Source organism: Lacerta agilis, chromosome 2 (assembly GCF_009819535.1).
Source record: "Lacerta agilis isolate rLacAgi1 chromosome 2, rLacAgi1.pri, whole genome shotgun sequence".
Classification (NCBI taxonomy): Eukaryota; Metazoa; Chordata; class Lepidosauria; order Squamata; family Lacertidae; genus Lacerta; species Lacerta agilis.
This window is the reverse complement of record NC_046313.1, coordinates 100,535,666-100,552,856: the sequence shown is the minus strand read 5'-3', so window position 1 is coordinate 100,552,856 and position 17,191 is coordinate 100,535,666. Positions and strand designations below refer to the sequence as shown.

General features: G+C 47.2%; 1 protein-coding gene across 1 annotated transcript; it reads right to left on the bottom strand.

Annotated features, from left to right (window-relative positions):
- Positions 1-1,374: 1,374 nt before the first annotated feature.
- LOC117042952 (monoacylglycerol lipase ABHD6-like) lies at positions 1,375-16,550 on the bottom strand. The gene is made up of 9 exons (XM_033142578.1): positions 16,501-16,550; positions 14,305-14,455; positions 13,377-13,533; positions 11,649-11,762; positions 10,328-10,460; positions 8,798-8,955; positions 6,792-6,846; positions 4,946-5,046; positions 1,375-1,584 (listed from the first exon to the last, which is right to left on the bottom strand). Exons 2-9 carry the CDS (start codon positions 14,424-14,426, stop codon positions 1,408-1,410), a joined length of 1,017 nt encoding a protein of 338 aa, XP_032998469.1. The 5' UTR covers positions 14,427-14,455; positions 16,501-16,550; the 3' UTR covers positions 1,375-1,407.
- Positions 16,551-17,191: the final 641 nt, after the last annotated feature.

Genomic DNA, 17,191 nt, shown 5'->3' with positions numbered 1-17,191 from the left:
TATGTACCCAGTTTATTTATTGGTTATGCAACCTGTTGAAGAGTGATGTCACCCAAAGCAATTCCTTGGCAGGCATTATTATGTAGCAATAAGTGTTGCTTACTTGATTTAGCATTTATATTAAACTGCTTTGTGCTGTTCGTCTGAAATGTGGCAAAGCCACAAGAGGAAGCAGATAAACATACAACTTGCATGTGCTGTTTTCTATGTATAGATGCAAATTTATGAATTGACAACACGTCTCACCATTGCGGGGAAGGCGGAGGCCCCATTTGCACATTTAAAGCACTCTCATGCCATTGAGCATTCATGGCTTCTCCCAAAGGATTCCTGGTAAGTGTAATTCGTTAAGGGTGGGGGAAATTGTTTGGAGACCCCTCCATTCCCTTCACAGACCTACAATCCACAGAACCCCTCTTCCCAGGGAACTCTGGGAATTGTAGCTTTGTGAGGGGAATGGAGGTCTCCAGACAATTCTCAGCACCCGCCACCAATACAGTACTCAGGATTTGTGGGGAGGGGGAAGCCATGGCTGTTTAAAGTGGCATGATACAGGGCTCCATGAAAGGGCAGCAGCAATTGAAAGGGCTGGTGCCACAGTGGGCACGCATGTACAGAGGAGAAGGCTATGCATAGGTCAAATATTAATAGGAGGCGGCTGGGTGACTTGTTGGCAACAGGTCAAGATCAAGCAAAGATTTCATAAGTGGATGCAAAACAAAATAAAAAATACAAAAAATCCTTCCAGTACCAAGTTTGTTCTTGGTATGAGCTTTCGTGTGCTTTTATTTCGTATGAGCTTTTATTTTGTTTTGACTATGGAAGACCAACATGGCTACCTACCTGTAACTGATAAGGCGGATGCAGTTCAGTTTCAAAATGGGGGAAAGTCTTCTGAAATGCCATGTGGCTTAGATGATTTCACCGTATTTCAAAACATTATTCCTTAGTTTGAGAAGACCTGTTTTATCCTCCACAGTTTTAATGTTTTTTCTGCAGTGTTGCACCCGTCGGAGTTCAAGAGAACTTATTCCCAGTTAAGTACGCATAACAATGCAGCCATCTGGTGCAATGCTTCACATGTTTACTTATAAATGTCTTCCAGTGCATTCGATGGGGCTCGCCCCTAGATAGGATTGCAATCTGAAATCTAATACCTACAAGTTGGTTGGTTTCTCCCCACTGGCGTGGCCTAATTACAAGTTGTGACATGGAAAATGAAGCACGCAAATTCCTCAGTTCTGTCTGAGCCCTGTGGAGAGCCCATATATCACATTCCATAAAACTTTAGTTGTGAAAAATGCAGGGGGGAGGGGAACATTCACAGACATTTAAAATGTCATTTCCTTTCTGAGGTACCAAGTTGCCTTGAGTCTTCATGAACTGCTCCTCCATCCTTGGCGAGCTTTATGCCACCTTCTTATTTTCTGCTGTGCCACAGACTGAATAGTGGAATTCCAAAAGAAGTTTTGACAGTTTCCTGGGCCTATCGAGAGTGATGAAGTGTCCACATTTCTCCAACATATGGACTTGGGAGGCAGGGATGGCTTTGGCTAACATTTCCGCTCCAGAAGGATCCATCACCTAAATAACAAAACAATGTGTGCATTGTATAAATTTATTTATTTATTTTATTTTTATTAAAGATTTCTCAGTTTACAAAAATACGTGTCTTTTTTCGCAAGTTGTGTTTTCTACAGATCAGTTTCATATGTTGCGAGACATTAATGTTGCATGCAGTATTTAGGTTGGGAAGAAAAGTGGGGGGAGGAGGGGGAGGGGTTATACTTCTATTCTTCTACTTAGTGTGTGGGGGGGTTTGTGTCAGCATCACTTGGGTGAGTTCTCTTACTATTCGCTTGTTGTATTTCTTTGGGGGTGAGAGGTTGGGGGTGGCCTAAAGGTGTGGTTGGTTGTCTTTGGTTGGATGAAGAAGAAGAAGAAGAGGAGGAGGAGGGGGAGTTTGGATTTGATATCCCGCTTTATCACTACCCGAAGGAGTCTCAAAGCGGCTAACATTCTCCTTTCCCTTCCTCCCCCACAACAAACACTCTGTAAGGTGAGTGGGGCTGAGAGACTTCAAAGAAGTGTGACTAGTCCAAGGTCACCCAGCAGCTGCAGGTGGAGGAGCGGAGACGCGAACCCGGTTCACCAGATTACGAGTCCACCACTCTTAACCACTACACCACACTGGATGTAGTGATATTTGTTTATGTGTGTGAGTGTGAGGTGTGTGTGTGTGTGTATTTTTGGATCAGGTTAGCGAGATTGATTCGTATGCTGTGGGTGGATTCTTGTTGTTGTCTTGTTGGGTTATGTATGTAAAGAGAACCATACCGGAGTGAAGGTATCTTCTTCTATTTATCCCTGTGTCAGTTTCAGTTTATTGGTTAGTTTTTCTAATAAGGCTGTTACCATACTACAGTGGTGCCTCGCAAGACAAAATTAATTCGTTCCGCGAGTCGTTTCATATTGTGAAAAATTTGTCTTGCGAAGCACGGTTTCCCATAGTAATCCATTGAAATTTAATTCCCATAGGAATGCATTGAAATTTTCGTCTTGCGAAGCGCGACCATAGAAAAATTCGTCTTGCGAGTTACCTAAAAAATCGCAAAACCCTTTCATCTAGCGAATTTTTCGTTGCGTGAGGCATTCGTCTTGCGAGGTACCACTGTATTTGATACTATTGTTCCATGTTTACTCCTGAAAGGTATCTCCAGTGTCTGGCTATGATGCTTCTGGCTGCTGAGAGTAGGTGGGTTATGAGCTCTTTATAATGTGAGTTATTATCTTGGAAGATGTTCAGTAGGGTCAGTTCTGGAGTAACTTCTAATACTTGCTTAGTTATTTTGCATATTTCTTGTATGACTGATGTCCAGAAGAGTTGGATTTTGGGACATTCCCACCACATGTGGAGGTATGTGCCTGTGGAAGTACAGCCCCTCCAGCATTTTGGTGAGGCTCCTGGGTGTATCAGCGCCAGTTTCCGTGGTGTTAGGTACCATCTGTAAGTGAGTTTCAGGGTGAGTTCTTTTCTTTTAGCTGAGATGGATTTAAAGGGAGGTTTAGACCACATTCTAGTCCATTGAGTGGGGTCATTGTTTTAATTTAATATATATATATATACTGCTTAGACAAAGATATTAGGGTGCAACTGGATATGATGCAGGAGATCAGCATCTCCTGGAATTTTTGGTTAATGTTAACAGCAGCCACAGGGAAGCCCAGCCCGGATCAGAAGTGCAATACTGATGGAGATGCACTTTGAGGACAAAAGTCTCACTGCCCCAGTTCCCAGCTACAACAATCTATATTCATTGGGGGAAATGTAAGGGTCTCTTAGCAAAATCCACAATCTCGACTCCCGGATACTTCCCCTAATGTTCACCAAATCGTATCTTCCTGTAGTCTTGTCAGGGGGCCAGCTTGAAAAGTAACGGGCCTGGGTCCCCTCTAGCCATCCGTGCCCGCTACCTTTGGAAATGAAAGGCCGTTGAAACCAAGCAAGTCCTATTTTAAATACAAGAACATAAGGAGAAGCCCTGTTGGATCAGGCCATTGGTCCATCTGGTCCAGCATCCTGTTCTCACAGTGGCCAACCAAGTGCCTATGGGAAGCCCACGGTCAAGAACCTAAGCACAAAAGCACTCCCAGCAGCAGCTATGGAGGCAGAGTGTAGCCAATATGGATAGCAGCCCTTCATAGCATAGTGTTTCAGCCAGGGAAGCTGAGCAATCTCCTAACTGTGTGAGTGTCTGGAGGAGGCGGTTGGAGGATAGATGGCGGCTAGCAGATTGAAGTTGAATCCTGACAAGAGAGAAGTACTTTTAGTACTGTTTTGGGGGGATGGGGCGGGCAGGTGTGGAGGACTCCCTGGTCCTGAATGGGGTAACTGTGCCTCTGAAGGACCAGGTGCGCAGCCTGGGAGTCATTTTGGACTCACAGCTGTTCATGGAGGCACAGGTCAATTCTGTATCCAGGGTTTACCACCTCTGTCTGGTACGCAGGCTGAGACCCTACCTGCCCGCAGACTGTCTTGCCAGAGTGGTGCATGTTCTGGTTATCTTCCACTTGGACTACTGCAATGCGCTGTACGTGGGGCTACCTTTGAAGGTGACCCAGAAACTACAACTAATCCAGAATGGTGACTGGGAGTGGCCGCCAAGACCACAAAACACCGGTCCTGAAAGACCTACATAGGCTCCCAGTATGTTTCCGGGCACAATTCAAAGTGTTGGTTCTGACTTTTAAAGCCCTAAACGGCCTTGACCCAGTATACCTGAAGGAGCGTCTCTACCCCCATCGCTCTGCCCAGACACAGAGGTCCAGCGCCGAGGGCCTTCTGGCGATTCCCTCACTGCAAGAAGCCAAGTTACAGGGAACCAGGCAGAGGGCCTTCTTGGTAGTGGCACCCGCCCTGTGGAACACCCTCCCATGAGATGTCAAGGAAATAAACAACTATCTGACTTTTAGAAGACATCTGAAGGCAGCCCTGTTTAGGGAAGTTTTTAATATTTTGCTGGAAGCTGCCCAGAGTGGCTAGGGAAACCCAGCCATATGAGCGGGGTATAAATAAATAAATTTATTATTATTATTATTATTATTATTATTATTATTATTATTATTACTGAAGCACACTGCAGGAGACCAGTTCAGGACCATTTCATGTACAGTTCTCTCAATTTGTTACATCTGTCTTACTCTACCTACAAATACATCGTGCTTTGTCCATTCCTTATGTTTACACTTCCAGAATTTATTGAACATAGTCCATACATCTTTGCTAATTTATTTGGCATTAAATACCACCTGTATATCATTTTCATGAAATTTTTCCTTTGAAGTAAAATGGACTCTCCGCAGTTTTTCCCCATGAGGCCATGTCAATACGATGACCTAAATCTTTAGCCCAGTGTACCATTGCTGATTTAACCAGTTAGCTTACCTTGTCCTCCCTTCCCCAGATGATTTGCGCTGGAGCCCTGATCTTGCTCATGCTGTCATGCAAGCTGTACCTGGACTCCATGCTGGACATGTCCAAAAAGCCTTTTCCAAGAAAGAAGCAGAGTCAGGCCTGTTTCTGTAGTCGTTTTACTGTTGCACATTTCCAGGCTTGTTCCCCTTAAGTTAGGTGTGTGTCAGTTTCGCAGCAGAAGAGAGACCCAGAAGCCCAACAACCACGTTCAAACCATTTTGAATCATCAGAGGGTCACTTTGCATGTCGTCTTAGAAACACAGGACCAGCTCCACACATGAAAAAAGTGTGTCCTGTCTTAATGCAGTGTGCATTGCCCCCTGGTCTGTTTATTGTCAGTGGAAAAATGCAGATAAGCACGTCTAAGTGCAGTTAGATAAATAGACACCGCTCCGGCGGGAAGGTAAACGGTGTTTCCGTGCGCTGCTCTGGTTCGCCAGAAGCGGCTTAGTCATGCTGGCCACATGACCCGGAAGCTGTATGCCGGCTCCCTCAGCCAGTAAAGCGAAATGAGCACTGCAACCCCAGAGTCGTCCACGACTGGACCTTATGGTCAAGGGTCCCTTTACCTTTACAGACATAAAATGTGATATGTGATGCAGTCCTGACACTTTTCTGTGACGAAGCAAAGGAATGCCTAAAGTCAGCAGGCATGAAGCCCCTGTGCCCCCTTCTCCCCACAGCTGTTGCTGGACTACAATTCCTATTATCTCATCATTGGCTGTGCTAGCTGAGGCTCATGGGAATTGGAGTCTTAATGGCATCTGGAGACGTATGGCATGTTTTTGTGTAATATTTGTGTTTATTTACAAATACACAAGGTGGGGCAGATTTTGGTCTTTCAAATTTCAGCAGAGCCCTGTACGAGGTCAAAATCCCACCCCCTTCTGTTCTGATCAATTGACTACATCATAGTTGCGGTGCCCTGCAGCGCCCCCTAGGCTTGGCACCCGGTGCGGCAGAACCGGTTGCACTGCCCTAAATCTGCCTCTGTGCAAGACCACATTCACACCATACATTTAACAAACTCTTATACCGCTTTCACAGTCATGGCTTCCCCTTAAGGAATGCTGGGAACTGTAGTTTGCTAAGGATGAAATGGAGGCTGGTCGGTTAGAGCAAATGGGGCACTGACACCCACCTCAATCTGCCTTCTTCCAGCCCCCACCTACCTGCCTTCTTCCATACAACCAGTCCAGAGGGTGGCATCTGCTATCAGCTTCCTTCACCTTAAGTCTTAGCAATGTCCTTGTAGAACTCAAGCAGGGAGGAGGGAAGGGGCAAAACTATAATTAGTTGACCGGTTGTCTCTGGCTCCACCTACTGTTTGCCTCCTGCCTAACGCTCTACTTATCCCAATGGACACCACACCCTCTACTGACTACACAGACCTACAACTCACAGCATCCTTAACTACAGTTCCCAGGAGTTTCCCTGACTGTTAAACGTGGTACAAGAGTGCTTTAACCAGGGCCATCTTAAGCATATCAGGTGCCCTGGCGCGGCTGGCCAGCTCGCACTCTGCCGGGCAGCCGGAGGGCGCTGCCGGCAGGGATGGAGGGCAGAGGCGCCCTCCAGGCCATTGCGCCTTGGCGCCTTGTGCCAGTAGGCTCAATGGTTAAGACGGCCCTGGCTTTAACTGTATGGTGCGGATGCAAGCTAAGCTGAGCATAGGTGTAGCCATACTTCTTCAAGCAGCAAATCTGCTGCCTCAAGACAACAGCTGAGCAGGGCTGCATATCTTTGTTCCATCTAGCATATTGATAGGAAACCCGGATCAGCGTCTGTGAAATGCAGCCAATGCTATTGAACTTACATTTTAAGAAGAAAGACTTGTGTGGCCTCCTGTCTTCCAGATAGCCCTTTAGGAGCTAAGGGGACGAAGAAGAAAAAAGAAAAGTAAGAAGGCCTGGAAAGGTTGGCAACCCCTGCAGACAAAACCAATGGTCTGACCAAAATAAGGCAGCTTCCACGTGTTCCAAGCCAAACCTCAACACATGCAACTTTTAAGTCTGACTGCACTTGCCCTCTTTTCCTGCCATTTCGCCGTTTATATTGTCTTATGCTCTTCAGGCAGAGACCTATCCTCTGTAAAGCATCATGCAGATTGATGGCACTATATAATGAATGGATGGATGAAGTTTCCCAGTGCAGTTCCTTCGAAGACAGGGATGTGGGAGCTCTCTCCTAATTGTTGTTGTTGTTGTTGTTTAGTCATTTAGTCGTGTCCGACTCTTCGTGACCCCATGGACCAGAGCACGCCAGGCACTCCTGTCTTCCACTGCCTCCCGCAGTTTGGTCAGACTGTCCAACCATCTCGTCCTCTGTCGTCCCCTTGTCCTTGTGCCCTCAGTCTTTCCGAACACCAGGGTCTTTTCCAGGGAGTCTTCTCTTCTCATGAGGTAGCCAAAGTATTGGAGCCTCAGCTTCAGGATCTGTCCTTCCAGTGAGCACTCAGGGCTGATTTCCTTCAGAATGGATAGGCTTGATCTTCTTGCAGTCCATGGGGCACTCAAGGGTCTCCTCCAGCGCCATAATTCAAAAGTATCAATTCTTCTTTATGGTCCAGCTCTCACTTCCATACATCACTACTAGGAAAACCATAGCTTTAACTATACGGACCTTTGAAGCATAGAAATGTAGTCTTGGGAGGGATCCCAAGGGTGGCCTAGAGTGGCTGGGGTAACCCAGCTAGATGGGTGAGGTAGAATAATGATGATGATGAAGAAGAAGAAGAAGAAGAAGAAGAAGAAGAAGAAGAAGAAGAAGAAGAAGAAGAAGAAGAAGAAGACTCTCTGCAATACAGCAATCACAGCTAAATCATGTATTCATAGAATTGTAGAGTTGGAAGAGACCCTGAGGATCATCTAGCAGTCAGGGACTGTGCTGAGGAGGGCTGCACTGAGGAGGAATGGTGGGAGCCTCCCCTCCCCCTCCTCCTGCTCCTGCTCCTGAATCTTCCCAGGACAGTATAGATTTTGGAACGGTGGTTTGCAGAGGGACATAGTTCAGAAGGCAGAAGCTGGGAAATACTGGATGGGCTACAGCAAACAGAAGAAACACTAGAAGAGAGAGTTAACAGATTCACAGTGTCTGGATAGTATCCACCCCCCCTTCCCCCAAAGTCTCGGAGAGCTCAGAAAGTGGCAAAACAGAAAGGGTAGAGGCTACAGACTCAGATTACAAGATGTAGGAGCATAGCTGCCAACTTTTCCCTTTTCTTGCGAGGAATCCTATTCGGAATAAGGGAATTTCCCTTTAAAAAAGGAAAAAGTTGACAGCTATGTGTAGGAGTGATGTGGATTAATAGGGATGGAGGGGGGTGACCTTAACTGGGAGCACCGCCATTCTGGTTAGATGCTTTCTTTTGCCCTTCTCTGTGTTTATTAAAGAAACTAACTAACTGGTAAGAATTCCTTTCGTTTGATGTCCTCATTTACGGCCACAGGGAGGAAGCCGATTCCCCAAACCCTGACTTCTTACCCAACCCCCTGCAATTCAGTAATAGGCAGCTGTCCCATACGGGGATCGAACCTGCAACCTTGGCGTTAACAGCACCACACTCTAACCAGCTGAGCTTAAGAATCCCTAACAGACGAAAAGTTGCAAGTTCACCAAACTTAAGTCTATTTACCCAACCTTCTGTTTCAGATTTCATCTTGTTCCTCTCCTGCCTGTACCACCAAATGCTGCAGAAGGCAGGCAGGCAGGCAGGCACGCAGGCAGGCAGGCAGGCAGGTGGACAAGCTTGCCAAGGTCTGGAACATCGTTACAAAATTTTAGGCCAGAGCACTGCAATTTTTCAGGGTGCTACCTCTTCACCTGCATGTTTGTATTACTGGGATGGTATAAGCCAAGTCTGAGCAAACTTTCTCCCTGTTTTACGGTCAAAGGAACCAGAGGGTTGCTGAGTGAGTTGGTAGATTTCCTCAGTGCCTTCAAATGTTTGATGAACTCGTTATCTTCTGCATACCGTAGGCCTAAAGAGTTGGGAGGAAATGTGTGGCTTAGAAATGTAGTTACTGGTCAACCGGTTACTATAAATGGGGGATCTGGTATCAGAGAACAGTGCTGAAAAGCCCACAATCGCCGTTTCCAACCTGGCCCCATCTAGATGTTGTTGGACCACAACTCCCATCAGCCCCAGGCAGTAAGAGCATGCTGGAAAGGGCTGATTGGAGTTGTAGTCCAGCAATATCTGCAAGGCCAAGTTGGTAACGGCTGGAATAGAAGTTGGGACTGGAGTGAGCTAATGGAGCAAGGGATATTGCTGGTAGCTACCTCAATAGTCCTAGCACAGTTGTCAAACGTGGTACGCTATTAATATTCATGTATGTTTTAGGATAATAATTTCAAATTTATGTAAGAATGTATGGGTTAGGTTCCCCCCCCCCCGTATATTGTATATATCCGTATACAGTGGTACCTCGGTTTTCGAAAGCGCCTCAGAAGTCGAACGGCTTCCGTTGAGTGTTTCTCAATTTTCTCAATTAAATTTGCAGGCCTCCCTTTGGGCCTCAGTTTTCGAACGTTCCAGAACTCAAACGGTCTTCCGGAATAGATTATGTTTGAAAACCAAGGTACCACTGTGTCTGTCTGTGAAGAGAAACTACTCTCTGAGCAGCACTGAGAACAATACAATGTACCTTTTGAATACATTCAAAACACATTTTTCAACCTCAAAGAATTCTGGGCATGGTAGTTTGTTATGTGTTGCTGGGAACGGGAACTCTGTGAGGGGTAAACTGCAGTGCCCAGGATTCTTTGAGGGGGAGAATGTGCTTTAATAGTATAGGGCTAGTTTCCATATAAAGGTAAAGGCACCCCTGATCATTGGGTCCAGTCACAGACAACTCTGGGGTTGCGTTACTGGCCAAGGGTGCCGGCGTACAGCTTCCAGGTCATGTGGCCTGCATGACAAAGCCACATCTGGCGAACCAGAACAGCGCATGGAAACGCCGTTTACCTTCCCGCCGGAGCGGTACCTATTTATCTACTTGCACTTTTGACGTGCTTTCGAACTGCTAGGGGGGCAGGAGCTGGGACTGAGCAATGGGAGCTCACCCCATTGTGGGGATTCGAACCGCCGACCTTCAGATCGGCAAGCCCTAGGCTCTGTGGTTTAACCCACAGTGCCACTCACACAATCCTCTCTATCCTTCAGTCAGACAAGCAAGATGCAATCATCAGTGTTCAATTGCAGCCAGGAATCTGGGATGCAAAGCAAGGCTGGTGAGAGGGTGTGACCTGGGGAGAGTTTTGAGGATGAAATAGAGAGGCCTGAGGGTTGGGGTGGGGGTTGCATCTGGTTCCCAGGTCTTGACATTCCCCACCCCTGCCTCATACACTCACCAGGTGGGCAAAGGAGAGACAAGCAAGAGACATCAGATGGATACTGAGCCGCATAAATACCAGCAATTGTTCCGCCCATGGACATGCCAACCAGGTGGAAAGGCTTTTGGTTCAGGCCAATGCACTCAACAAACTGAAAGAAGAAGCATGAGGTTAAGCTGAATGTTAAAGCAATGATTCTTCAACATCAACTTCATTGGACTGGTCATGTTCTGCGGATGCCTGATTATCGTCTTCCAAAGCAACTACTCTATTCCAAACTTAAAAATGGAAAGCGTAATGCCGGTGGTCAACAAAGGAGGTTTAAAGACTTTTTCAAGGCAAATCTTAAAAAAAAAGTATAAATACCAACAACTGAGAAACACTGGCCTGCAAGGGCTCCAACTGGAGAAGAGGCGTAGGAAGCCTTTTGGGCGCCCGGGGCGGCGTTGCTGCGCGGAGGCACCCCCTGGGGGCAGGGTATCCTGACGCATGCGTCGTGACATCACAACGCATGCATCAGGACAGACTGCGCTTGCTCCCAGTCCATCTTGCCGGCGCTGCTGCTCCAGTGGCTGCTTTAAAGCAGCACGGACGGGGAAGCCCCAGGAGCCAGCGCTCGCTCGGCGGGTCACTCGGTCGCCGCTGGAGCAGCAGCGCCAGCTGAGATGGACTAAGCAGTCCATCCCGCCAGTGCTGCTGCTCCAGCGGCAACCCGCCGAGTGAGCGCTGGCTCCTGGGGCTTCCCCATCCCAATCGCGCAGGGCAGCCCCATAGCGGCGCCGGCGGGCGGACCCCAGACATGCCGCGGGGTGAAGCGGCTTGCTCGGGGCCCGCTGGCGGTGCAGGGCTGGCCCAAGTGTCACCCCCCCCTCCCCTGGAACCCGGGGCGGACCGCCCCCCTCGCGACGCCCATGGACGTGTGGATCCAGAATTCGCCTCCACAGTCACTTATGGACTCACTGTTAAAACTGTGTTTATGGAGGACAATCTTACTTGGCTACGAGTGATCGCCAAAGAAGAAGAAGAAGGAAAGTTGTCAGTACCGTTTTAGGGAATTTCCCAAGCAAGTCCCTAGTTGCTGCCAATCATTCCTACTTTGAATTCTCTTTAAAATAATAGCCAGCAGAGGCTGTGGAGTGGGAAGATTTTCAAGGAAAGCCGAGGAGACGTCTCCTTTTGCAGGGATGGGAAAGCTGCAATGCACCCTGATGGTGAGCGATTGCAAAACCAGCTCCTTGGCTCCGGCTTAAGCAATCGGAGCCAAGGCAATCTCCATACTTCATTGATCAGCGGCGGTGACGCCCTTATCAGTCCAGAACCACATGCTTGCCAGCCTTACCTGGTGTATCATTTTAGCTTGGTTAACTGCCGTGTAACTTTCTGCCAGCAGGCGAGTGGTTTCCCCATGGCCAGGCATGTCAAGGCAGACCACGTGGAGGTCCTTAGGAAAGAGCTGAGGAAAGACGGCATCGGAAATGAGACCGAGGATTCAAAGCAACCATAATTGGGCTGGTCATTATTGAAGGGGTGGAGTGGTTGATGTGCCCAAATACCATCACACCCTTCTTTAGCCTATGGTATAAAGAAGGATATACAGTGAGAAAACGTTTGAGTGTATTATGGAGTGGGTAGATAGGATTAAGTTAAAAAGGTAGAGCTGCAATGCCTGAGATGCAAGATGATGCAAACAATAAGATGTACCACTTGGTTGTCCACTCCCTCTTTATGATATGGTGCCTCACCCCCCCCCCAGGAGAATAATAATAATAATAATAATAATAATAATAATAATAATTTATAATTTGTAACCCGCCCATCTGGCTGGGTTTCCCCAGCCACTCTGGGCGGCTTCCAACAAAGATTAAAATACATTAAAATGTCGCACATTAAAAACTTCCCTAAACAGGGCTGCCTTCAGTTACAGGTGGGTAGCCGTGTTGGTCTGCCATAGTCAAAACAAAATAAAATAAAAAATTCTTTCCAGTAGCTCCTTAGAGACCAGCTAAGTTTGTTCTTGGTACTGTATGAGCTTTCGTGTGCATGCACACTTCTTCAGATACACTGAGACGGAAGTCACCAAACCCTTAAATACAGTGAGGGACTGGGGAGGGGTATTACTCAGAAGGGTGGTGGGAATGGGTGATCAGCTGATAGGTGTGGAAAACCTGTTGACGACTCTTAACGGCTGCAATTAGTCCTGCAGGGCTGGAGGGCTGCCTTCAGACATTTTCTAAATGTCAGGTAGTTGTTTATCTCTTTGCCATCTATTGGGAGGGCGTTCCAGCATGAGGTGGTTTATAATAATTTAATTTATAATAATTTATTATTTGTATCCCAGCCACCCTGGGCGGCTTCCAACAAATATTAAAATACATTAAAAAATTTAATGAAGCTGAACGCCAGACTTTAACTCTAATGCGACAATCATGCATCTCCCAACCCAGGAGCAGCCGACGTGATGCCTTCAGGTTGTTACTGGATTACAACTCACACCACAGGAACATTAGAAGGGAACATCTAGTCCAGCGTGCTGTTCTCGCAGTGGCCAACCACATGGCTTATGGGACCATCCCTGACTATTGGCCATGGGGCCTGCAGGAGTCGTAGCCCAATAGCAGCTGGGGGTGACCAGCTTGGCTCCCTTTGCTTGACCAACAAGCCTGGCATCACAGCTGTACTTCCACAACTTTGATCCAGGTATGGCATCTTAACACATTGCATCAAGGGTAGGGAAACTATGGCTCCTCCAGATGTTGCTGGAGTAAAGTTCCTCTCAACTATTCCATTGGCCATTGCGGTTGGTGCTGATGGGAGTTGGAGTCCAACAGCCACATGATGCCCCCAACCCCTGCACTACAGAAAGATGAAGATGCTGTGGGTCCTTAGGGCAGCTTTACGTCTCACCGGGGAAACTCTTGCCTTTTCGACAACGACTTGGGGGGGGGGGGAATGCCCCAAGTCAAATGCTGAAGGTGTAAAAATTGGATACGTCTGGTCATTTCCAACAGTCTCAGGGAAGGCACAAAAGAGACATCAAAGTTGCCCGAATGGAAAAATTGAAACCTACTTTGATGGTGTCCAGCCACATATCTTTGTTGAATGAGAAACCATGAAGCATCAGCATGGATGGCTGGGAGCCTGGTTTCCCTCGGCAGGAGTAACAGAACCTGTAGCCCTCATGTTCAACGAATTTCACCTTCATGCCCCTCTTCAGACGCTTGCACCTAAAAGCACAGAGCAAAGCAAGATGAAGAGACTGGAAGTTCTTCAGAGCAAGCACTTCCACTTAAAGCGAGGAGTGGAAGGAGGAGCTGCCTAACTCTACCGTAAGGAGAAATTAGTTTTGGTTTGCATTAAAATGCCAACCGACCTAACTTGTACTTCCTGTACCAATATGGAATTGAGTTGGAAGGTCATCTGGTCCAAACCCCTGCGATGGAGGAATCACAGTTAAAGAATCCCTTCTTAGTTCATACGTTTACTGTTCTGGCCAAAGATGATGGCAAACCTGTAGCAAGCTGTAGTTGTTGGGATCTGTCTGTCTCGCAGAGACAATGGAGTGTGCCTCTGGGGGTGAAGTCTAACCACTGCGTTAGCACCACCAAAGTGACATCCCTGGGGCACAGACCTGGGCAGAGTGTACAGAGATCCTGGGCTGCCCAGACAACAAGACCCTCCTCTCAGCCTCGCTGATGTAGTCCAAAGGAAAGCAGAGCAATATGTTTGGCTGCAAGAGTTGCTGGAAGGAGGCGTGCAAAGCACCATCCAACCATCTTGGGGACTCCACGCTTGTGTAGGGTTTACTCCTTAGCCTTTTCTTCTCCAAAAGATATTCCCCAAGGCAAGGGGTAGGGGTAGGATTCAGAGCCAAGGGTGAGGAACTCCTGTGTGATCTCTCACCCAGGTTTTATGTAAGACCATGCATGCTGATGCTCGCCTCTCTTTGACCGAGGCATTACAAGTCACCCCATATATCTCCCTAGGTAAACACTTACCTTATCATAATCCTGAGCAATAGTAAAGTCCAGTGGGAATACCGCCTGTCAAAGATGGTTGAAAAGATACCCACAAAGAAGAATGCAATCAGCATCAGCATCTTGGACAGAGTGAAATTCATGCCAACTAGTTAAGGTTCTCTTTACTTGCCTGTGTAAGTAAACATTTAGACAACAACAGGAAAGATTAAAGGGGTGCAGGTAATAAAAATTACAGCACAAAATGTTTGTTTGTTTGTTTGTTTGTTTGTTTGTTGTTGTTGTATTTATACCCCACCCATTTGGCTGGGTTTACCACTCTGGGTGGCTTACAGCACATAAAAAAATTGTAAAACATTAAGACATTAAAAATTTCCTGATACAGGCTTGCCTTCAGATGCTTCAAACTGAGGTTGAAACACATCTTAAGAGACAGCAGGTAAACAACTCCGTTTCCTTGCCCATAAAGTCCTATCTACTAATAGGGAATTAATTTAGTATCAAAATTTACGCAGCCAAAACATAAGAATAACATTATCCATGCACAAGAGGGGGGTAACCCCAGGCTTTGGAAAACACCAAGGCTTGCAGGGTGTGTGTGTGTGTGTGTGTGTGTGTGTGTGTGTGTGTGTGTGTGTGTGTGTGTTTGAAGAGAGAGAGAGAAAGTAGGACAGAAAGAAAATAAGCCCAAGGGGTGCAGAGCCCGATGAGGGCTGAGCATGTTCCATGGCCAGAAACCACTAAGTATCTGTTGGAGTAAAATAACAGGAAGCTAGGGGGGAGCTGGGGGAGTGGAAAAGGACACAGCTACCTGGGACGCGGCTGGTGCTGTGGTCTAAACCACAGAGCCTAGGGCTTACCGATCAGAAGGTCGGCGGTTTGAATACCCATGACGGGGTGAGCTCCCATTGCTCGGACCCAGCTCCTGCCAATCTAGCAGTTCGAAAGCACATCAATGTGCAAGTAGATAAATAGGTACCGCTCTGGTGGGAAGGTAAATGCCGTTTCCGTGCGCTGCTCTGGTTCACCAGAAGCGGCTTAGTCATGCTGGCCACATGACCCGGAAGCTGTCTGCGGACAAACACCGGCTCCCTCGGCCTATAGAGTGAGATGAGCGCCGCAACCCCAGAGTCGGACATGACTGGACCTGATGGTCAGGTGTCCCTTTACCTTTTTACCTGGCCAAAAAGCTGCACAGGACCAGCTCACCACAGTCCAACATTTTGTGGCATGCCCCACTTGTACTATTAAAGGGTTGTATCATTCTGTTGACGGAAGCTTCTTTAATTCAGCAGAAGCACCTGTTAGCCAAATGGGATGGGTGGCTATTTTTGATTATTTGCCCTCCCCTCTGCGGCCTCTGGTGCCACTTCCCATGCTGTTCCAAAGTGTCCACCAAGCCTCTAGAGAAGAGTGGGCAATGGAGTCTGCAAGGTGTGTGTATGTGTGCGAATATGCAGAAGTTGCCCTCCATTCCTGATCCACTGATGCAGGCATCTGCTGGGTCAAAAACCTCCCTTCACTGGAGCAACGCAACTGAACGCAACCCCAAGTCTGAGTGTTTTAATAAAAGCAAACTCACTCGCTATGATGAACTGGAAGGTCCTATTTGACCATTGGCACAAACAAAGTGCCTGTTCGAAACTTTAAACTTAAACCTCATTCAGAATTCTGTGCCTAAAGTTCACAACCAAACTCCTGGCACCGCTTCTCTGAAATCTCTCCATTCACCTCTCTGTCAACTCCGATTGTGTGGGATGAAGGGTTCTGTGCAATCAGGGTTAAGCCACATTGAGAAATAGGCAGCCAGAAGCTTCTGAAAGAACAGTATATGCATTCCAGTCACTACCACTACGCCAACAGTTTATGCTACCCAGTAAAGATCTATTTCACCCCAAACTTAATGGTTTTTAGCCCAAGCATCTTGCATAAATCTCAGGGATATCTCCCATCACTAGCGGAATTGCAGCAACTTATAAATACAACGGACAACAAACCTTCCTCTTGTACGCTGTAGTGAGCTCAGCAAAGTGTCCAAGGATGAGTTGTTCTACACAATGTACTACAATCAATGTTGTGTTATAATACAGAATTTACATCATCTCAGCATGTTGATCCATCTGCCTCTTCCCACTGGCATAGCCAACGTGCTTAGAGAGGCTGACAAATACATAAATGGCAATCTCACTCCTATTTCTGACATATGCTGAAACTTACCTGGCATGGGAAGTTGTGAGCTGTTCTCCAATCTCACTTTTTCACTGCTGTCACGGCTGTGGGAATCTGCATCTTGTAGCAGGCAGGAGGAGCTTGCAAAGTTGTAAACAATTTCCTCCCCAGGTCGGTGGAGGTGCTAAGATATTAATTCCTTCTGCCAACACCCTGCCAACACCCTTTGATGCCATTGCATATTCCAGAGGCTGGTTCATATTGATGTCCATGTCACTGTAAGACTGAAACCACCAGGAGTTTTGTAACTAATTTAGTGTCCCTGACTGATACACACCTGAAACCAGCTTTGCTCCTGTCTTGGTTGACTCCAGATGGATGGCCCCAGGGTCTGGTCTGAAGGCACATGAGGTAGCCACCTTGCTGAAGCTAAACAGGTTCAAGTCTGGTCAGAGTTTGGATGGGCGACCCTATGGAAGCCACATGTACACTGCTTTGGGTATCATAAAGGAAGAAGAAAGGAAAGATATAAATGGAAAAAGAAAGACCTCATCTCACTTCACAGAGAAAACCAAGGTGACTATTTTCTGGAACCAACTACCACTCATGTGAATGATAACTGCCCACCCTGTCGGCTTTTGGGGGTGAAAGGCCAGCTGGCTAGCCCCCAACTGGATTGTCTCCTTCCAGTCATGCCGCTGCGAAGATCCATCGACCTCTGGCTCCGACATTAATCAGT

Coding starts and splice junctions, on each gene's coding strand:
- LOC117042952 (XM_033142578.1), bottom strand. CDS start 14,426: ATGAATTTCACTCTGTCCAAGATGCTGATGCTGATTGCATTCTTCTTT. Junction 13,534..14,304: donor TTGCTCAGGATTATGATAAG/GTAAGTGTTTAC, acceptor CTGTGCTTTTAG/GTGCAAGCGTCTGAAGAGGG. Junction 1,585..4,945: donor TCTGGGGAAGGGAGGACAAG/GTAAGCTAACTG, acceptor TTTGTTATTTAG/GTGATGGATCCTTCTGGAGC.